Source organism: Mytilus trossulus, chromosome 10 (genome assembly GCF_036588685.1).
Source record: "Mytilus trossulus isolate FHL-02 chromosome 10, PNRI_Mtr1.1.1.hap1, whole genome shotgun sequence".
Classification (NCBI taxonomy): domain Eukaryota; kingdom Metazoa; phylum Mollusca; class Bivalvia; order Mytilida; family Mytilidae; genus Mytilus; species Mytilus trossulus.
The window spans coordinates 31,672,306-31,696,375 of record NC_086382.1 but is presented as its reverse complement, the minus strand read 5'-3'; the positions used below and the strand labels follow the sequence as shown (position 1 = coordinate 31,696,375).

General features: G+C 32.2%; 1 protein-coding gene across 2 annotated transcripts; it reads left to right on the top strand.

Moving 5' to 3' along the window:
* Positions 1-1,451: 1,451 nt before the first annotated feature.
* LOC134687211 (uncharacterized) lies at positions 1,452-22,698 on the top strand. Of its 2 annotated transcripts, none has more exons than XM_063547335.1 (2): positions 1,452-1,683; positions 21,616-22,698. In XM_063547335.1, exon 2 carries the CDS (start codon positions 21,633-21,635, stop codon positions 22,200-22,202), a length of 570 nt encoding a protein of 189 aa, XP_063403405.1. In that variant the 5' UTR covers positions 1,452-1,683; positions 21,616-21,632; the 3' UTR covers positions 22,203-22,698. The 2 variants fall into 2 exon arrangements, with proteins under 2 accessions (XP_063403405.1, XP_063403404.1); XM_063547334.1 differs by lacking the exon at positions 1,452-1,683 and adding an exon at positions 9,290-9,443.
* The last annotated feature ends 1,372 nt before the right edge of the window (positions 22,699-24,070 follow it).

Genomic DNA, 24,070 nt, shown 5'->3' with positions numbered 1-24,070 from the left:
CACTGGTAATAGATATTTAAATCCGATTTATTAACCTACGCAAAAACCTTATTGACTTGCATCGCACTCCATTTCTGTTTCAAATTTAAGCAAACAAAAGTATATTAATATCATCGGAAATGTTAAATAGTACAAACGATACTGGTTTGTTTTGTTTGTTTGTTGGTTTTTTTTTTGGGGGGGGGGGGGGTAATAACATTTTTTTATGTTACAGAAAAACAGACCACACCATGTAAAACTAACTGACGAGAAGACAAGAAAACAGTCTACAAGACTCTCAATCTGATTAAAAACCGATCTCTCATCGCTCCCGTTTTCTGATATGTCGCGTGGGACATATCAGAAAACGGGAGCGATGAGAGATTGGTTTTTAATTAGATTGCAAGACAACGCAACGAAGTATAAATACTGCGTACTGCGCAACACATATCAACTATAAACAGAGCTAACATTATGTGTTAAGGACGGTACGTAGGCAGATATTGCTCCGCTTACAAATTATGATGTTGTCCGTAAAACGTTAGAAATGATGACTTTATCTGAACTACCTTGAACCCTTGGTTTAACATCTTCTTTTTAAGAAACACCCTCTGTCACGAGAGGTCACCCTAGTTATGAGAATGTAAGGAATAAGATAAGGTGCGGATCCAGCCATTTAAAAATAAAGGGGGGGGGTTCCAACCCAGGATAAAAAAGGGGGGAACCAACCACATGTCCCCTTTCAAATGCATTTATCGTCCAAAAAAAGTAGACGTTCGGAGTTCCTACCCCCGAAAACCCCCTCCCTGGATCCGCCACTGGTGACATATACATACTAGACACATTTCAAACCATAAACGCACTAAAATAAATATGCCCTTCAAAACACAAAACTTTGTTGGATGATCACTCTTATTACCTTTGAGAAGGTTTTTGGTGTTGTTTCTATATTTTGTTTCGATAACTCCAATAAGAGAGCATGATTATTACCAGAAAATAACAACACCGTGACCTTTAAGACTGAAACCCCAGACTTTGTGTTAAAAATCAGCACTTTAACTGACTGTGCGAAAGGACATGCTTCGTATTTGCTATTCAAGGTAAACAATCTTATAAAACACTTGCTATATTGAACTTCTGTGGATCCATTATTTTTGTGGATACCAATTATGGTGGATTGAGGAAAACTTGCATATTTGAATTCGTGGTTTTTGCAAAGTTTGCGTCCATTCCTTTCTAAAATTCGTAAAACATTTAAATTTAGAGCTTCCCTTGTACCCACGAAATCCACGAAAATTAGTAGTAACGAAAAATAAAACCACAGTATAATAATGTTTTGCACTCAAGTTCAATTATAGCCATGTTCTGTGAAATCTACTACTGTTGAAGCTTAGCCCCTGGGTTATGTGTTAGTATTATATATGTTATCGTCTGGAATGTAAACACATTGAAGCAAAATTTACAATTAACGACTAGCACATTGCGCACTGTTAACAATCGAAAGAAAGAGATAGTGCACAACGCACATCTTCATTGCATTACTGCATCGTAGGCATTTTTGTACATCACTTGAAGACAGAAGCGTGTGTTACTTTCGATTCAAGAGATAATCTTTTTGAGATTGAAGTGGAAATTAGCATGTAAACATTTCCTATAAAATATTTACCTGGGATATTTTACATATATTGTTTTGCAATTGAAAAGGTTAGTGCGTTATAAATATGATATTTTGTAAATATGTGTACTTCATCTTATCATAGCCTTTCATCTAATGCGTACTAGTATTAGAGATGTTAATTTCAAAAACGAAAAAAGAATTTGCAGAATAATTAAAAGATTGAAGTAATATATCGGGTATTTACTGAATCAGATTTGTCTACGAGTATAAAGCCATTGTATAACTGGCTTCCAAATAAATGTGAATTATTATATTCAATTCTTTGTTTGAATTCATCAGTCAAACAATTAATCAGTTAAACGATCAATCAATGAAATACACATTTTAAACAGATTTTACTATACTATTAGCTTATTTATTTTGTGACTTGTTATCATCATGGAAATATCTGTAGTATTGTTCGCTGTACGTTTTACAATGAACAACAGATTAAACTAGAATTTAACTTTCTGGATAGTAAACTTCACTGATATAGGTCTTTGTAAGTCTTGTATTATTTTTATTTTTTATTTTTTTTGGTATTTATTGGAGTTTAGGATGACTTCCATTATCACTGTACTAGTACATATTGTTGTTTAGGGGCTAGCTGAAGCACGCCTCTGGGTTCACAGTTCAAATTGATAAAAGTGACAGGGTCGCGTTTGTTTTGTCCATTTAAACCAGTTTGTACTCTAAATGATAAAATTTTGAAAACAGAAATACTGACCGAATTATCAATTGCCAATGACCTATCAAGGCCACGTACTGCATTGCGCTTGGCCAGTTTTGGAAATGGCAAAGATGCTCCGCAAAGATGTTAGCAAACAATGACTCTTCACAGTTCAAAGGGTCGCGATTTTTTGGGATCATTTATACAAGTTTGTACTCTATTGTAAACGTTTAAAAATGACCGAATTATCTATTGCCTTTGATCTGTCAAGACCACATAGTACTGCGTTACTCTTGGGGTATGACAAAGTTGTTAGTAAACTCGAGTAACTCTTCACAATTCAAATTGATAAAGGTAACAGGTTCGTGATTTTTTTGTCCATTTATACCAGTTTGTCAAAGTTTTGAAACGGCAATACCGACCGATTTACCTATTGCCAATGACCTTTCAATTCAAAGCACTGCATGCATTACTCTTGGATTTGGCAATGTTGTTAGTAAACATGAGTGACACAGTAAGAATACCTATTCAACTGGAAACACTTGTAGACATTCATACATCCTTTATCAAAATCTGTTCATTAATTAGTTATTGTTATTCACATTACTGTCTTTTTCATTCACTCATGCAGTGTCAAGACAGAACTTTCTTTAAAAGAGAGACGAATGGTACCAGAGAGCACTCGAACTGATAATAAGTAGAAAATAAACAAACCCATGGCTTAAAAAGAAACAAAAAGACAAACATACAACTGTACCCAAACACAACATAGAAAACTAAAGAAGACTGAGAAACACGAATCCCACCAAAAACTGGGATGAAAATCTATTTATAAATTCGAATACATTTAAAAGTTGCCTTCGTTTTTCACATATTCGTTATCATTTTAGATGCATTTGTTTGCGAATGAATTCAAATACATTTTATTTATATGCATTTACCTGACTTCAAGTGAACTTTCTAGAAGGTCATATTGTTTGTTTGTCGCCTCTGGTTCTTTACGTCCACTTCAGAGTAACACCTCTATAAACCATAACATAGAAGTCAATTGGCGTTCATTTACATAGCTTCACTTTTTTAAAACGTGTGCTTGGTTTTTTTTTGCTGTCTTTATGTTATTTTGGAGACGAAAAATACTTTGTCTGAACTTAATATTGAACTGCATATCTGTCCTCAAACAGACTTGAAGTAAGACATTTTGAAAATTACGTCATTATTACAAGCCGATATAATTATACAGCAAGAGTCTGCATATGTCATTCAGGTAAACAGATAAGTAAATTAAAGAACATGTGCAGATATAAATATGCACTCTTTTATCTTCTAACGAGAGTTTCATATAATAAAAAGGCTGCATAAGACATAAATTGTAACAAAAAACGTACTTTGTGATAGACATGTTATGATTCCGGATTCTGACAGGTTGTTAAATGGTTTTCCTATCTTTTGGGTGGTGATTCAAATTGATTTATTTTTTTGCATCTCTACTTTTACATCTGAATGTAATATGTTATAACTTAATGATAACAGAGATTTATCTGAACGAGAGATAGTCAAAAGATTTGTAGTGATGTGAAAGACAACAAGATGTTTTGCTGTAAATGAGAGCTAAAACATGAGCTAAGTTTCAAAAAATTATCTGAACGAGAGCCGATTATTTTATTAATATTAAAAGTCCATTTTAACACACTTAGTCCAAGTAATGTTATTCTAATATTGTTTACTCTAACTCAAAATTAGATAAATGTAAATAAAGGGGACACATTTAACGGATTGGGATGGAACAGAATTGCAATTAAAAATTTGGTAAAGAAACATTTCAGAACTAATATGATGCATATGAGTAGACGTGAAGTGGCTCAATTGGTCCGAGGAAACAGTTATCGTCCTTTGTTTTTATTGTCTACGATTATTGTCCCTAGTGTGAAACTTGAAATTTTTCCCAATTCATTTCTAAATATTTGATGTGAGATGAACGACATGTTAAAAAAATGTGGGTGCTAAATCTTTATGTCAAGTACAGGTTTGGTGCAAAAGTCGAAATATAGAATGTCTGAAGCTGTCAATCTGAATTTTGACCTCCCTAACATACACATGATACACGTGTCCATATTTTGAGTTAAAGTCTTTTCTATAATTTTGATACAATTTGTCTCAACTTATTGTCTAAAAGAAATGCACTACGAAATAATGGGTCAAACGATTTATATTGTTTTGTGGAGATGCCGGAGGAGACAGCCCAAAATCTGTTATGTATTGTCGCAAACCGACTAAAAAAATATGCTGTAGAATCTTTGATGAAGTAAATATCACTGATCAGTGTTTACATATACTCTTTCTATCTTCATTAATAACTACCAATTTGTTATCTTGCCAATTTTTCGTGGATATGCCAAATTACTCTGCCCTAATTGCAAGTTTCGTCTAATTAGAACAAAAGTTTTGCATTTCAAAGATAATTGGTTTGATTATTTCCTGAAAAATTCGACGCAGAAACAGTATGTTTATGACCTACCTATGAGATTGATTTGGGAAAACCAAGAAATTTGCAAAGTAACCATACCTATGATAAAAATTATGCTTGCAGCGGGCAATTCTATTTTCATTTTTTGAAAAATGTCACGTTTTGAAATTAAATTTGCTCAAGAAAACATACGAGACAAAACAATGAAGTAAATTTATCTATTTACCTAAACATTCATGGTGTTTTATGATCGTTCACAATTTCTTAAAAAAAGAGACGAAAGATACATTTAAGAATTGAATGCTTCTTTTTGTAAATTTATTGGGGTGTAAAAGCGTTGACCGCTTTTACAACCATATAAAGTTACAAAAAGAAGCATTCAATACTTATAATTACATTTTTTAGCTAGGATTATAAAAACACGATTTTCATGAAGTTAAATTTTTGAATTCACCTGTGCACTTTATTGTGGGACCTCGTGTCATCATGAATGAAATGTTATTGTCTCATGCAACTGCTTACGGAATAACATGTGATGTGCAATTAGCCAATCAGAATAACGTATTACAATGAAACATACATCTAATGTAATTATATGGATATATAAACTCACAACTCGTCGACAAACTGCAAAAAACGCCACGACATGATATAATAACATTGGTTAGACAATGTCCTTCCATAGCTACTTAATATTCGATTTGAGGCGGAAGTGTTGGACTCAAGCAATAGATACCATACACACTTTTTTTTTATCTCTTGTATTCGTTAAACATTATACATTTATTTCCCGTGCCTGAGGAAGATATGAAGATTTGTTCACCCAAGAATATTCCTATTTCACGAGGGCTCTGCCCGAGGGAAATATGATTTTTCGAGGGTGAACAATTAAATCTTCATATCTCCCGATGTCAAGGGAAATGAATGTTTTATTCCACTGCCTAAGTGAAGAAGGCTAACTATGGTCAAAGGTGCTGACAACGATCAAATCATAAAATCACATAAACAAATCGATCTGAATTCATTCAAAATCGATCGAACTTGTGAAGAAGGGAGAGAACTAATTGTTATAGAGTTTTACCTATGATTGTTGAAGACCTTGAATATGTTGACATTTATAAACTGTTTGTTACTTATATCATATAAACCAAAGCCTTAAAAGTTACAACAATAGAACAAAAGTAACATAAAACAAAACAAACTGACACCATAATGGTCCATTACACGTACAAATGATACCAACAAGACAAAACCCACCATTATCCAAGACTCAGAAGGCTATAATTGATAAAACAAAAGCACAGTACATTATAAAACATGATCTACCTCTAAAAAACCCCAAAAAAACCATTATAATCTAAAAAAGAAACGCAGGCCATTTTTACCATTATTCTCATCAGAAGTCAATTCACCACTATAAATCGGAAACCTTTAGTTTGACATTTTGACGCAGAGCACACGGGAGACAAGATAAACGTCAATACCGATTTAATACATTGCGCATGACAACCTTTTTTGGGGGAATGCATGTACTTTTCTCGAAGTGCCTTTGAGACTAAAACCGCGGGACACGTTTTGATCATCAAATGCACGTATGCGACAAGGGATATTGATAACATTCTCACAATTAATAATTGACAGTCAGACAAGCACACACATCAATGAAAATGGAAACGATTTTTTAAGTTCTGCATCCCCTGACACTTTAGCAACGATGATTAACATTTTTGAATATTTTTCCAACAACTATAACTGCATATAACCATGATAACCTTAACCTTAATTTTGTTTGAATACTTGGCTTACAAGTGCAACACTTTAAAATTTATGACAAACACATAAGTCAATGAAAGTAAAAACGATATTTTGAATTCTGCATCTTTTGACACTTTAGTAATTATGATTAATAGTGTTGAATGATAATCTCTTGCTGCAACTAGTGCATATAACCTTGATTTTGATTGTTAACTTGGCTTACGAGCTAGCGCAACACTTTGAAAGTTATGACAAAACATAAATCAATGAAAATGAAAACCAGTTTTTAAATTCTGCATCTCTTGACATTTGAGTAATTATGATTAGCATTGTTGAATCTCTTTGCTTCAACTAGTGCATAACCTAGCTGGAACTAAATCTTGATTTGACTTGCAAGAGCAACACTTTGAAAATTATGCAATGATAATGGAAACGATATTTTTAATTCTGCATCCTTATACTTTTAGTAATTATGATTAATATTGTTGGATCTTCTCGCAACACCTAGTGCATAGCCAAGAACTAAATCTTGATTGAAAACTTGACTTACAAGCGAAACTCTGTTAACCTTATCTTGAAATGCCTAAATTAATTATCCTCAGAAATCAAGAATCGACCTATCGAAGGTCGAAGAGTACCATATAGTTTGTAAACAGTAAACACATACACCAATGATAAACAATCCACCATCTTAATATTGTTTACATCAGATGCACCGAACGACCATTATATATATGCTAATGATCTACTTTTCCTGTTCTTTGATTAATAATACAGGATGATAAATAATAGCTAGAAATCGATATAACCATTTCTGCTTTTGATTACAAATAATAAAGCATGTTTTCTTATTCAAAGAAGACGGTTCTTCCTAGATTTATAACACATTTTACGTCTTACTTTATTTTTGTTTTATTCTCTGTTCAGATAAAAATCCGAAAGTATTTATTCAGTAAACTTGGTCGGTGTTTCTATGGATTTTTATTCCTGACAGTGTTGACATGTAAACTTTGGTAAAATGTGATATGGGGAATTGCATGTTTGATCACTACGTACAGTAAAAAAACAGAATTCTGTCCTTGTGATCCCTTTCTTTCTTCATATTGAAAAAAAAGTTCTGCATAGAACCTTTCTAACACGTTACATGTTGCATGGATTTCACATTTTTCATAATCATAATTCTGTGGATTCAATTATTTTCGTGAGTATCAATTTTCGTTGATTGCTAAACACATGCACATTCATGGATATTTGATTTCGTGGTTTTGCCAATCACTGTATACAAAGCGTATTGAAACTATCTGTCGTTGAACATTTAACTTCGTGGTTCACCTGTACCCACGAAATCCATGAAAATTGGTATCAAACGAAAAATAATGAATCAACAATAAAAATAAAAAAATGAACAATTAAAGGAAAACCAGCAAGACAAATTCTACCCGAAAATAAAGTTAAGAAAAATAGTCAATAGACTCGTTATTGGAGTAATTTTAATGACCTAAAAAGAGTTGATCTTTAAAAAAAAAAATTCTCCAAGTAGATGTTTACGTAGATCAAACTTAGATGCTCATGTTTAACTAAATGTATGAATGATAGTTCGATTAAGTACATGTAGCTTAAGCATGGATTCTGGAGCTCAATGTAGATTAGTCATAATATTCATTTATTGCCCGTCAAAAAAAGGTTATACTAGTAGTCAGAGATGTTTCTTTTTTCAATGAGAGCGCAAATTTATAAAACGTTTTAGGGTTGACAATTTTCGTTTGATATTCGTCGCTTGACGGGCCACCCTTGTTTTATTATACTATATACCTTATATTTTATTGGTCACCTATTAAAGTTTGTAGTTTTATATTATTAATCGGAAGAGATAACACACCTGCCTGGTGCACTTGGGTCATTATGTTCACCGTCATAACATTAATTTTATTATAACATGTAGTTGATTTAAGCGTTTTTTTATTATTACTTGTCTATTGTCTAGATTAAATATATCATTGTCCGCAAATGTTTAAAATTATATTGTTTATGTGCTGTACGTATGATCTCTTGGGGTCCTAACTTGGGGAACAAAATCATTCTATTCTATATTTTATTCTGAAAGGGCTTCTTGTCTCTACTGAGGGAAGCGAAATGCTAATTAAAGGTAACCATTACTACAGGTGATTTAATTGGTCTTTTAAATTTGCGTGGTCTTCCGTTATTTAAAGTTGATATATCGGGATATGTATTTAATTCATTATAGATCATCGCTGATGCTTTTCAAAAACTTCTGCCACAATGTAAGTACATAGTTAGTTAAGGGTCTGTCTTTTGTTAAAATATGTTGAAAATAAGAAATGACAGGATTGCTACTACTGTTAACTTGATACAATTTGCTTTCTATTATTTCTCTCTTACTAATTTATATGTTTACTAATAAGTGCCAGCCTACTGATTGCCCTTGGAGATGTCAGTATATTCAACATCTCCTAGTTATAGCAGTAAAATTATTAAAGGTGCAAATTTGAAAAAAAAAGAAGAAAAAACATAATTAGGAAGGGACATGTAGCAAGTCTACTCCTACTGTAGCAATCGATCAGTTTTGTTATCAGAAACATGTCTATACGATTCCAATAATATTTCATCTAGCATAAAAGCTACATTATTCATTTCTAATTGAATAGAATAATCTACAGTTTGATTTGATAAAAGTCAAGGCTGTATAAAATACATCTGCTGAAAACAAAAACAAATACAAATGTGAATGATTACCTGTTTATGTATAAGTACAACTATACCTATAAATTAGTCATGGATAGTAGTCAATTTCCGAGGCATGTCAATTGCATATATATTGCAATTGTGCGTGGTCTGCATAACTGATTGTTGATTGTGTTGGATATTCATCGTAATGACAGCAGTTTAAATGATAAGCAGTAAGTTTTTTAACCTATGTATAACTTTTTTTTTATTAGTTGTGATCTTTGTATTTGATCGTTATTGTGGAAATGTCTTTATTCGTTTAATTCAATTATAAAAGATAAATTTTAAAGAGAAAGGTAAAGCCAGCTGTTATAGTTTTGAGGGTTTTGGCCCAGAGTTTCTCATTTTTTTCTGTGGTATTACTGTAGACCAGCAAAACATATTTAAACGTGCTACATGTACGTAACATCTTTTGTATTCTGTTTAACTGTCCTCCTCTTTACATGACCTCTCGAAGAAGCCCCATTTGATATCTTAATATTTCTTTCTTTTCCATCGTGGCCTTTCTATGGCTTGGCAGATCATATCTGCATTGTTTACCTGAAACATTTTTCTAGCTCCAATATGATGTTTGTATCCTCAACATGTCTCTCTTAAAGCAAAATATCAGATTTGTACACATGGGTTTGGGTTTGGGGGTGGGGTGGGGATTAAAACATTTTCAATTTGGTACCTGCTGTACATAATAACATATAATATGGATGAACATTCCTCAAAGATATTATATTAAACAGTCGTGTGAATGCTACTGTTGATTATTGTTTTTTTGTTGTTGCAATTTTCTGCTACCATACTTCATGTCAAATTTTTTATACCTCGTTCTCACGTACCTTTAATTCGAATTGAATTCGAATCGAATGCGAATCGAATTCGCTAATCGCGTTCACACACTCTTCTTTTTTTTAATTCGAATTGATTCGAATTGGCTAATTCGAATTAACTAATTCGCAATTAGAAATACGTCGTTAGGACAGTAAAGCGAAACGTTTCGAATGCGAATTAAACTAATTCGAATTAGTTAATGCGAATCGAATTCGAATTACGTGTTAACTCAGCATAAATACATACATTTCCATTCTCAATTTTATTTGATGTTTTTTTTTGTATCTTTAAACACAGGGCTTAAATCTTTAATTTATAAAAACCTTTTTGTTAAAATGGATTTCACCAGAACAGCTTAAAACTAATCAGAACTTTATCTGTGTTAAAAAATAATCGATGAAATGAAAGAGCATTGTATTTTGTACTAGCATAGGTGTATATAAGAGATGAAAAAAGATAACATGCATTATTAAAATAAGTGCTCGTTCATAAACGACTAAACATTACATGTCGTAAAAATGATGATTGATGCCTTTTCAATTTTGCTGTTAAATACGTAGGCAACGGCGAAAACCTTACTTTGTTTTTGCACTTTCAAGGATGATGGTGTAAACGCAAACATGATTATTAATAATGTTGCCCTACTGCTATCAGACTGTTTTATGTTAAACTGTGATATGGATTATTGTCGAAGATCAGAGGCAGATCTAGGGGGGTGGGGGTGGCGTAGGGGGCCCGGTCCGCCCCTATTGAGAGAAAACAAATGTTTGCTTATATAGGGAATCACTGAAGCGTGACTGGAGCGGACTCCCTGTTAGGCAGTCAGTGGGCCCCACTTACGAAAATTCCTGGATCCGCCACTGAAGATTGTGACAAGAGTAAAACAAGTTTTCCAGAGGTTGAATAAATGTATGAATGAATGTATTTGCATAAAGCATATACATGCTATGGCAATCAAAACATTGCTTACAAAATGCTCTTATTATATTTGAAAAAAAGTATCAGCTAATCAGGCTTATTTCATTTGCTCGATAATAAGGAAAGAAAAAAGCAAGAAGAGAAAAAAGCAGTGTCTATTAACAATATTATTGTTGAATAAATGTATGAATGAATGTATTTGCATAAAGCATATACATGATATGGCAATCAAAACATTGCTAACAATATGCTGTTATTATATTTGAAAAAGGTATCAGCTAATCAGGCTTATTTCATTTGCTCGATACGAAGGAATGAAAAAAACAAGTAGAAAAAAATCAGCAGTGTCTTAAAATAGTGTCGTTGATAAACAATACCTATTTTCTATTTATACAATTCATGTAGGGGGCCTTGATCTGTATATTACAAAGAACACATTGAAGTCAAGGTATAGAAAACAATGTATCTTACTGTTGATCTACACGTGTGCTTATATTTTATATAACAATATGCCAACTTTTTGAAAGACAACTGAAAATTCAAGCGCCATCTTGAAATTATTATAGAACTATGTTTTTAATTAAGAGGGGACGTGCTAACAAAGGATAGACACACTTGTCCAAAAGTGCAGTAAACACCCCCATACAATTAATTCGGTAGCATGTGATGTAATACAAAAGAATCATTACCTGCCATAATTAATGTTTATTTCCATCACATGGTATAACATGTAATAACAATGATACATGTACCTTTACGTAACGCACACGTAGCTTTTCAAAAATAATAAGTCTATTATTATTTATTAATATATTCTAAGCATAAACATATCATTAACCGGTCACCCATTACATTTTGACCAGAATTACTATTAATTTCCCTTAAAAAACATAATGGTATAAATAATATTTATTATTTAATTAAATTAGCATGTGCATATTTGTTCCTGTGCTTCCAGAGAAAGAACTTGTATTGGTAAAGGGGCATTGAGTGCTTCACACTTGAGGAAAATATTTCGAATACATCACAAGAAGTATTAAAACATACAACAACGCCATTTGAACTTTGATGCAAGATGTCTCTTTGACAATAATATACATGGCCAAATCTCCTTATTTTCATATAGATAAAAGATCTTGCAGTGTTACACTATCGAAAATTAACAATCTAAAGAAAAGTCAATAGTTTGTATTGGTGTTATTCGTATTCAAATACTTCTAGTCGATCTTAACCCTTGATCTCAATGACTCATGTCTTAGAGAAGAACTAGAATGGGATACATTTCTTTCCGTTTCCGTTTCCGTTTCCTTTCCGTTTTCCGTTTCCGCCGTTTAGCTATACCCAACTAGAATGGGTACCTACTGTCTACTTTATACTTTCTTGAAACAATTAGTAATAGACATTGCGGGCACGTTACTTTAAAATATGTAAATACATATCACAAACATAAGTATAAATCGAATTTAGGTACTCCAATCAAACATATTCAGGTAATATTTTATAATCAGGCTGTTAAACTTATCATGCTTACATTTTTATACGACCGCAAATTTTGAAAAAATTTTCGTCGTATATTGCTATCACGTTGGCGTCGTCGTCGTCGTCGTCGTCCGAATACTTTTAGTTTTCGCACTCTAACTTGAGTAAAAGTGAATAGAAATCTATGAAATTTTAACACAAGGTTTACGACCACAAAAGGAAGGTTGGTATTGATTTTGGGAGTTTTGGTCCCAACATTTTAGGAATTAGGGGCCAAAAAGGGCCCAAATAAGCATTTTCTTGGTTTTCGCACTATAACTTTAGTTCATGTTAATAGAAATCTATGAAATTTTGACACAAGGTTGATGACCACAAAAGAAAGGTTGGGATTGATTTTGGGAGTTTTGGTTTCAACAGTTTAGGAATAAGGGGCCAATAAAGGGCCCAAATAAGCATTATTCTTGGTTTTCGCACAATAACTTTAGTTTAAGTAAATAGAAATCAATGAAATTTAAACACAATGTTTATGACCACAAAAGGAAGGTTGGTATTGATTTTGGGAGTTTATGTCCCAACAGTTTAGAAATTAGGGGCCAAAAAGGGACCCAAATAAGCATTTTTCTTGGTTTTCGCACCATAATGTTAGTATAAGTAAATAGAAATCTATGAAATTTAAACACAAGGTTTATGACCATAAAAGGAAGGTTGGTATTGATTTTGGGAGTTTTGGTCCCAACAGTTTAGGAATAAGGGGCCCAAAGGGTCCAAAATTAAACTTTGTTTGATTTCATCAAAATTGAATAATCGGGGTTCTTTGATATGCCGAATCTAACTGTGTATGTAGATTCTTAATTTTTGGTCCCGTTTTCTTATTGGTCTACATTAAGGTCCAAAGGGTCCAAAATTAAACTTAGTTTGATTTTGACAAAAAATGAATTGGTTGGGTTCTTTGATATGCTGAATCTAAAAATGTACTTAGATTCTTGATTATTGGCCCAGTTTTCAAGTTGGTCCAAATCGGGGTCCAAAATTAAACTTTGTTTGATATCATCAAAAATTGAATAAATGGGGTTCTTTGATATGCCAAATCTAACTGTGTATGTAGATTCTTCATTTTTGGTCCTGTTTTCAAATTGGTCTACATTAAACTCCAAAGGGTCCAAAATTAAACTTAGTTTAATTTTAACAAAAATTGAAATCTTGGGGTTCTTTGATATGCTGAATCCAAACATGTACTTAGATTTTTGATTATGGGCCCAGTTTTCAAGTTGGTCCAAATCAGGATCTAAAATTATTATATTAAGTATTGAGCAATAGCAAGTCTTTTCAATTGCAAAGTATTGCACAATGGCAAGAAATATCTAATTGCACAATATTGTGAAATTGCTAATTTTTTTTTTATTAGAGTTGTCTTTCTTTGTCCAGAATAGTAAGCAAGAAATATCTCATTGCAAAATATTGTGCAATAGCAAGATTTTTTTTAATTGGAGTTATCTTTCTTTGTCCAGAATCAACTTAAATCTTTGTTATATAAAATATACAATGTATGTTCACTTTTTACTACCAACTGATAAATTAAAATAATCTTTACCATTCAGTGATAACAAGCAGTTTTTTTACATCTTAATATTTTATGATGTATTTAAATGAGTAGTTATTGTTGCAAACTCCATTAGAAATTTTAATTGAGATTAGTTTTGGAATAAGGGAAAGGGGGATGTGATTAAAAAAATTGGGTTCAATTTTTCTCATTTGAAATTTCATAAATAAAAAGAAAATTTCTTCAAACATTTTTTTGAGAGGATTAATATTCAACAGCATAGTGAATTGCTCTAAGAGAAAACAAAAATTTTGAGTTCATTTGAACACATTCATTCTGTGTCAGAAACCTATGCTGTGTCAACTATTTAATCGCAATCCAAATTTAGAGCTGAATCCAGCTTGAATGTTGTGTCCATACTTGCCCCAACCGTTCAGGGTTCAACCTCTGCGGTCGTATAAAGCTACGCCCTGCGGAGCATCTGGTTAAGTTATGTTATATAGAACAATCATTCATAGATTAGTATGTTAAGTTATATATATAAATACGTGAAAAAGAGAAACTTTAAACAAAATCATGTGAACAGAACTTTAGTGTGAGCTGTATCGAAGTTTGCAAATGCAAATTGCACTAATATATTAGCAAATTTTTTTGTCTTAAAACTTCAAAGAGAGCATAGCTCTTTAAGTATGCACATCTTTACAATAAATAGTGTGTAAAATCAAAGCTATACCAATCAAAGACTGCAATGTGTAATAGAAATATTATATCAGCTTCTACAAATATTTAACTTAGCTCAAGAGTCAAATGCAACACCTTTTAAGGATGTTCGCTTTACATGTTTTGGAATTTTGTCAGATTTTTTATATCCTCTGGTTTTATCTATTTGAATGCCTTAAAAAAATATTGCCCATTGACCCCCATTTTTAATTTTATAAATCTTTTACATGTATAGTAATAAGCCATTTGTAAAAGTCTGATTTATTTCATAATATTTTTTTTTAGAAAATTTAACTTGTCAATGATTAAGCTATGAAAAATCAAAAGAAAACATTACCCCCCCCCCCCCAAAAAAAAATAAATAAAAAAAATGCAATTTCCAGTAGTCAACATTTCGGTGTTGACATGAATATCAATCATGTGGTCATTTTTATAATTTTCCTGTTAACAAAACTTCGAAAAACTAAGGATTTTCTTATTCCAGGCATAGATTACCTTAGCTGTATTTGGCACAACTTTTTGGAATTTTGGATCCTCAATGCTCTTCAACTTTGTACTTGTTTGGCTTTATAAATATTTTGATTTGAGCGTCACTGATGAGTCTTATGAAAACGAAACGCGCGTCTGGCGTACTAAATTATAATCCTGGTACTTTTGATAACTATTATATCTCAAGCACATTGACCTTTATTTTTTTTTGCTTTTTTGATTCCTCAATTAATCCCCTACCAATATATACCAGTAATATAGAAGGCTAATTATTTAGAAACTGAGTAGCGAACTTCCTTAATAGAAAATGGATATTCCCCAGATATCGTCTGGATGTTCCGCCCGAATTTTTTTTTTTTTTTCAAATTGAAAATCCAGACAAGAAAGATAAACACTAGGCTTTTAAAGTCTTTAAAACAAACGGACGTCAGAAATATACATTAGGTCAATATCGTGTGTGTATTAATAACAATGTTACACAATAGTTTTTTTTACTAAAAAAGACGTCATTTGATGACATTGCTGTCAAAACATCTATCATTCAAATTAATTAATTGTTGTTATGAAATTGATGACAGCCAAAGACCATTCATTCTATTTTCATTTGTTAACTATGCATCGAACAAATACAAAACAAGCTGATTTTGAAAAAAATAACAATTTTAGGCAAAACGCATATATATATATAGTCTAGCGAATATCAGAATTATTGATCACTTTGTGGTAAAAGCATGCAACTTGGTATAGTGAAAGATTAAGATTGATTAATTGTTGGTTGCTTTACGCCGCATTATCACAAAAAGGCACAGAAAGCTTAAGGGGTATAGATAAAATTCAGATATGGAACCACGAAAAAAACAAAACGAAATACAGTATGATTTTAATTGTTCACGACGTGTCTTTTTGTTCGTTTAAATTATGTTTTAACGGTTTCTTCAGTGCTCGTGTTGCCTGATGAGGGTCTAGATGCGGTTAGAAAATAAAGAGTAGAGAATAATGGACGAAAAGTACAGAACAAACAGGATAATTAGGAAGAGACGAACATTTATTTTTAAAGCTAATTTCCTAATGCATGTAGATTTGAACTTTGGTTGGCTTGCTTGATTTGTTTGTTCTAACGTTTGCTCAAGCACTGGAATTGAAGTTGACATCTGCAAACAATATTGCCATGATAGGCACAGTCAAACCTGTACATGTTATATTCAAATTTGTTTTGATGTCATCCCAAATACAATTGTACAATATACAAACAAAGCAAGCAAGTTAACCAAAGTCCTACTCTACATGCATTAGGAAATTAGCTCTAACGAATACTGAAATGAAATCCAGACCCTTCTTTATCAAAGATCTAGAGCTTATAAACATCCACCTGCAGACGATTTTTTATTGCTGTGTTTTCTGGTAGAATACCAATGTCAAGATGTTAATTGTTAAGAATAAACAGAGTTCTGGTAACAAGACAAAGCGTTTTCTAAAGAGTTTTATTACCAACTTGTCAGTATGCCAAATGTAGGTCTTATAATTCACTCGTAATTGTCATAACCCACTTGCGAGAATAAAAGATTATAGGCATGATAGAATGGTAAACACAATGCGGTAATGGTGCTATAAATATTCAATTTCAGTGAACGATATTACACTGAAGGATGGTCGCTTCTCTGTTTTAGAATTTCCAGCTTTAAAATTCTGTTTAACATTGAAAATATTAGACGAGTAATATGGAGATAATGGAACTAGAAAAGGCAGGCAAAAATTAAAAGCTCCGTTTTCTTGTTTTTGAGATATAAGCCATTGAAGATTTGGCGGGAAATGATTCTCTTTAGATTCTTCGTAGATTTAACATTGACACCTTTTGTCCTTCCAATAATAAGGAAAACATTAAACAATAACGAGAATTCAATTTTTTAAGATTAAAAATAAGGCTTTCATTGAGTGAGCAATATTTTTATGTGGCCCTACATGGAAAGCACTATAGGATTCCGAATATCTGTAAAAAAATCAAAAATAAGATCAGAAAACATCCTTAACATCACTTTCCATTGTATATAGTATTTGGAAGAGGCAACTTTTATATCAAATGAGAAGTCAAAAGTATAGATCAATATTTAAATTTCCCATAGAATTTCAGTAGAACAACGACTAACAGCTGTACTTATTGTAAACAACTTTGTTGTTTGGTAATGAAGCTAAGTGCGATATCAGATCAATATTTTGAAAACGAAAATTTTGCCAAAAATCTAATCACCAGTAATTGCAGTGAAGTAATATTTTGCTGATATTATTTTACGTTAAAATATTTTATCAAAGGTTTGGCACAACAAACTGAAATTAGCAACTTGCAAAAACAGTAGGGAGAGTGATTTGAACATTGTACTAGCGTGTTTTGATTTTAACATGTGCAATCAGCCTTTTTTCCCCAATTTCCATTTTCAAAATCCCACATAAAATATAGCATTGTTTAACAGAACCAAGGTAAATACGCTTTTATCGGTTTATTTTGAATTTATATTTTAGTTTTATATCCTTTTTTATGATATTCTATTATCTTAGATCGTCCGTCATATATCCTTTCAATATCTATTCTCCGTCTTCGCAAACAATGCTGTAATTGTTTACAGTATAAACCATTGCTAAATGGCTGTGGAAATGTCATACATTCTCGTTTGGATTGTTTTACCTTTGTCATTTTACTACCTTTCATAGCAGACTATTCGGTATTGATGATAACATTGTTGAATTCTCAGATCCTAGAACTCAGTGTCTTTTTGTTGTTTGGATAAACAAGTACCCGGCCACGTCCACTTTGTTATATGTATTTCTATTTGTATCCATCTGATGAGTTAAGCTTTTACATCTGATTTTTATAGTTAATTCTTATGTTGTACTGTCACACCACTGTTCCGGGTTAGGGGAGGGTTGTGATACCTAACATGTTTAAACCCGCCACATTCTGTATGTATGTGCCAGTCCCAAGTCAGCAGCCTGTAATTCAGATTGATGTCATTTGGAGTTTTATCTTTGTTTCCATTTCAGTCGAATTTCATGTCATGTCAAATTTTCTCCTGGACAATAATATTCTTTTCTATGGTTTTGTATATTTTGATTTATCTTTTGTGTTATCATATTTTAATGCCTCGTTTTTCCTCATGTGGTATTTGGAGCATAATATATCTGTTTTATAGATAAACAATAAAGGAACATATGCGCAAGTTTGTAAAGGTAACAACCATTAGACCCATACCTCAAAGTGTTAAATGTTGATAAAAAAAAAGACTCGAGCTTTGCGCGAAAGAAATCTGACTCAGCACCCCCTCCCCCTTTTTGAAGGTCAATGATTGCGCTCTTAGAGACGTGTGTTCGTGATGAGGAGTGTGTTCGATTTGTTGTTATTGTGAAACAGGTGTTTTTTAATTTATGCTTCTTTGTGTAGAGTGTAATGGCCTCATCATCAACTGAGGTTTTAATATTCAAACTTCGTAACTCAAAACAAAACCATCACATGGCCTTGCCGATCATTGCTCTATTCTACAATCTGTTGAAACAGTTCTGGCACAACTTCTATTAGTTGTTAAAAGATAATTATACTTTTAAGTACGAGCTGTCAATCAACAATCTTTCAAGTGATCCAATTTTCTTTGTTACATCAACTTGGTAATTTGCAGAAATTGGCGAGGCAATATATCTGATTAGATATAAGTGTAGAATTTACACTTGTACTAAAGACTTTAGTCTAAGAGTGGATTCAATATACACTTCCCCCATAGTCAACTTGATATTTATTGTGCTTGCAGCATAATTGTATTGTTCTCAATATACGAGTCTGATTACTGCATATTACATGTATATGAGGGTCTGGATGGGGGGGGGGGGAGTATGCTATTCTGTAAACATTTAATTTACTCCCCTTTTTTTCTCTAATTTTCAAAAGAATTACCCCTTTTTTTCTCTAATCTTCCCACAATTAACCCCTCTTTTCTCTAATCTTCATTTTTATGCCCGTGATTCTCTAGTCTTCATATTTTAAGGGCATTATTCCTTAATCATTTAACCCCCATCCACACCCTTTTATATTGTTTTTTTTAAAGGTTTGTACGGTTATATGTATACCAGTTTGCTAATGAGACTTGTCGTTGATATTGCATCTATTTGTTCAACGTATTGTTGTTGCAGTATCCATGCTTTTAAATTTTTGTTCTTGTGTGAAAGATGAATGTATATATGGGAGAGACCGAATGAAAAAAGAAAATGAAATACAATATTGGAATAACCCACTTTCCTTAAAACAGATACGCAAAGACCAGTATGAAAAGTTAATAAGACAGTTATGTGTTCACACAAACAACAGAAAGGACACTGTTCACATAAACAAAGAAATTTATGTTTTCATAAACATCAAAAAGTCATGTGTTCACATAAACAACAGAAAGTAATGTGTTCACATAAACAACAGAAAGGAAAGTTTTCACATAAACAACACAAAGTCAGGTGTTCATATATAAAAAAAACTGTTCATATATAAACATCATAACGTCATTTGTTCACATAAATTACAGAAAGGAAAGTGTGCACATAAACTACGAAAGTCATGTGAAATCCAGAAAGCTCTAAAACAAAGACTTTGTAATACGAACATCCATATCAAGCGAGAGATTGCAGATGCTTCAATCATGTTTCTAATCTGGCACGTGTCGTATTATCCTTAAAGGTCCTTCTTGACACCCTTCAAAAGTATTGACCATTCATCCGGATTGAATCACAGCTTTAGCTTCTCTGAAAATTGGAAGATATTTGAAAATCAACTGGGTAAACCCTATTGTAAAATTATAACCAATATTAGAATGTTTTAAAAAGAAAGATTGAAGCTCATTTCACATTTTCAAAGCTGCATAGTCTGCGAATTATACATATAACATGATTTGACTGTTTCGTTTGTTGCATCTACTGAAACATATATATTCAGGGTTGAAATCAATTATATGTATATATATAGTGTTACGTGATACAATTGAATTAGTTAAGTTACAGAGATTCGTAGACCTCTAACATAGATAAATAATTTGAATATTTTTGAAAAGACCGGTCTTAATAAAACATATTCTCTTTCTTGAATCAGGTTTTTTATGGACAATATTATAGACTAGACGGTTCTTGTATATTGCAAATTTAACATACATCCTTATTATAACACGTAAGGTGCTTATTCATATTCTATTCACAAGTGATAACTTTGTCAATTCATTATTTATATGACATGAACTTCAAAGTTAATAATTCAATTTTCATATGTCGACAATACTTTTAAAAGGATGTTTCAAAGCTACAAACCAATTTTTTTATATATATTTTTTGCTTACCACAGATATTTGCTGAGGTAAGATCATTTGTGTTCGGTAAATTTAATTATTATAATACACACTTGTTTTTACAAAACACAGCTGTTTCAGACATAATGTAAATGATCGAACTTTTGCTCTTACCGCTGATTCTACGAGTTTTTGGTATGCATCACAATAAAATGCATGCCAAATGTCAAAAATTGATAGTTTCAGTGTTATTTGTAGTCATTGGAATGTTGAGAATAATACGTTTTTGGCATTACATCTGTCTATCAAACTGAAAAAATGATATCTATATAATTGTTATATGTTTGCAAAAAAAAAAAAAAAAAAAAAATAAATAATAAAATTAAATAACTACCTAGAGCCACTTTGTATGTGAAGGACATGAACATATATAATTCATCCTTGATATTTAGGTGGCGATAAGGGTCAGGAGGTAATATCCGAATTGACCATTTAAAAATATTCCTTTTTATTCAGCCTTGTTCACGAGTGTTTATTTTTTAGTACTGACCAGGCTAATTTATTCTCAAAATCATCCTGCCTCCCACTACGACCCTTCCCCGAAAAACAATTGGTCGTCATTTCAAGAGTAGGATAATTATGCTTATCCATCCGAAGCACGTGAAATAACCCAAGTTTTTGGTAGAATTTATGTAGCCCCATTTAGTGTTGTGCGGACATGTTTGTCGTTTCGGTTGTGTTATATTCTTTGCCACGGCTTTGTCAGTTTCTCTTCAATTTATGATTTTGGAATGATTGGTTATTAAAGGTTATTGCAAAAGACTAGTTATATTATGCTGTTGGCATTTTTTAAAACGAGCTACATAATATAAGTTTTTTTTTATTCTAAAATAACTACTTCACCGTAAAGCACAAAGAACAACACAAAAAACTCAATGCTGAGAACTCTCTACAAAATTGGGGATACTATCTGATCCACCTGTTGTACCCGTCGTGTTAGTTACGGCAAACAAAAAGTTAATAACGCATTTCTTATAATTCTTACTTTTTCACGTTCTCTTTTATCTATTTTAGGTATATGGTTACATAAAATGACATCACCAAAAATGCACGACCCGTTGTTCCATTTCGAAACTCATTTCCCAGAAAGATTATCACGACTCCATTTAAATCCAGAATTTTGCCCACAGGTACCGTCAAGGGCTAGCAGACGATCTCGTGCACAGCGGAAGTGTGGTAGATACAAGACTCAGCCAATAACATTTGACGAAATTACGGAAGTTGACGAAGAAAACGTCCAAGACGAACCCAATGAGGACAATATTAAGCAATTGCAGGAATTTTCGCGTTCAATGGACGGTTTAGTCATCAAAACCGCTAAAAATTCTAGGAGACATCATGCAAAATGTGATTTAAGTATACCAGAAGACAGAAATAACAATAAAAGGCAAGAATCAGTGCAAGCAAGATTGCAAACAGAAAGTTTAAAAGACAACAAAGAAAATCATCCAAAAATGAAAAATAATAATGGCGAACCTATTGGCCTGCCACCTACTGGTCTAAGTCCAGCACGTGATCCGCGAAGACAAAAAATAACCGCAAAGGCAAAACGTCGTCAAATGATGGATGAATTGCAAAAAGACAACGATCAAGAAACATAGTTATGCATGTTTTTTTTAAAGGCTATACTATGTTAATATTGTGGATAAATATTATTTTTATACATATACTGTGCTTTTGTGTTCGCTATCAACAAAGTTGTAAATGTTGCTTTAGATTAGTGAGGAAAATGATTTTAAAATGCATCGTGATGCTTATTGTTACATGTCATAAGTAATAACTCAACAGACTGGAAATTGTTTATATAATGTATATTAGGAACAAAGACATTCTTTTGTGAATTATAATTCTGAGACGAACAATAACTTGTGACAACCCTTATTTTAAACGGATGCATATTGTGATAGAAATACTATACAAGAACAAAGAAATGAAATTAATGTTATTACATAAAAGGAAAGAGTAATGTAAAAATGTATTTTGAATCAAATATTTATTTTTCTGTCGTCAAACTAATGATTACTGACACGTGACACGGACTCTAATTGTGCAATAACTAATTAAGCATCTGAAATATTAAAGTAAAAACAACCTTTACTTGTCCAGGTAATTACTTATTTAAGAACACATCCGACTTTGCTTTGGTCTTTTTCGCTTACATGCAAAGCGCACACACCATATACAAACTTGCGGTTCCTGCTTACAAAACACTCACCAAAAAGACAAGTAGATACTAAATGATAAATACGAAAATGTAGCTTTTCTCATTACTTGGCATCCGTCGTTCGTCGTCGTCGTCTGTCGGACGTCGCCGTCATCTTTTTACTTTTACCAAATTTTTTCCTCTAAAACCAAAACCGGCCACACTCATCATATGGCCGGGTATTTAGTTTAAAAGATGGTTCGATGATACCCCGTCTTTTTTTTCTAATTAAGATGGCCGACATGGCTAAAAATAGAACATAGGAGCAAAATGAAAGTTAAGCCTTTATTTTTGAAAATCTGGATGCGCAAAACTGTTTAGAATGTTGATCTCTAGCATTTTGTTTTGCATCAACTCTGTCAGACGACGTTTTATTGGAATTATTTCCCTTAGATAATGTATTTTATCATTTCTGAACTAAACATGCCAAATATCTTAAGTATTTATCTATGGACAGAAACTTAGCAAAAATAATCAGAAATTATCAGTCGTGGCGTGATTGCCTTACAGTGATTTTTACCAACATTTTGCGTTTTGTCTCATATCTTATCTTAAAAATTATTATCTATAGATCCAAACTTTGAATTGCAAATATATTGAGCTTGGCAAAATCTTGTAATAAGTAAAATAACCAAAATTTTAATTCGACTTCATCTAGGAGTTATTGCTGTCCCCTTTCTTTTTTTTTTACTTTATCTTTAAAACTGTGACAGAAATATACTAACTTTTAAAATCACCTTCTGACCACCAAGACAAGATTCACAAATAAAACATACTGGCCGTAATGTTTGGCAACCTCTTTTATAGGTAAAAATTGCTTGAAATGAAATCAAAAACTTATTGGACTCACTTGATATCTTAATGTTCCAAGGCTGATCACTACCTTTTTTGATTCACAAAATATAGTTCATTGATCATAACATTCTATACATACTATCCATGAATATTTGCAGAAATTTATCGATGTAATATATGCTCATAGGTGCATAATCATATATTCAAGGCACAAAATGATGTTTCACTTGTCAAGAAAATTATGTAACTTTTGCAAGGTGCAGGCCCCTTATATCTGTTCTAAAAATATAACTTATGTCATAAAACATTTTATTTCACTAAAAGCCCCCACATGGGGTATGTTAGTCATTGTTAACCTCTTCTTTAAAAACTTGAGTTATCTTACTTTGCATAGAATAGCTTTTAAATCAACAACAACCAATGCAATATTTAATTGTACTTCACACTGATAAATCTAAGCAATCTTGACCG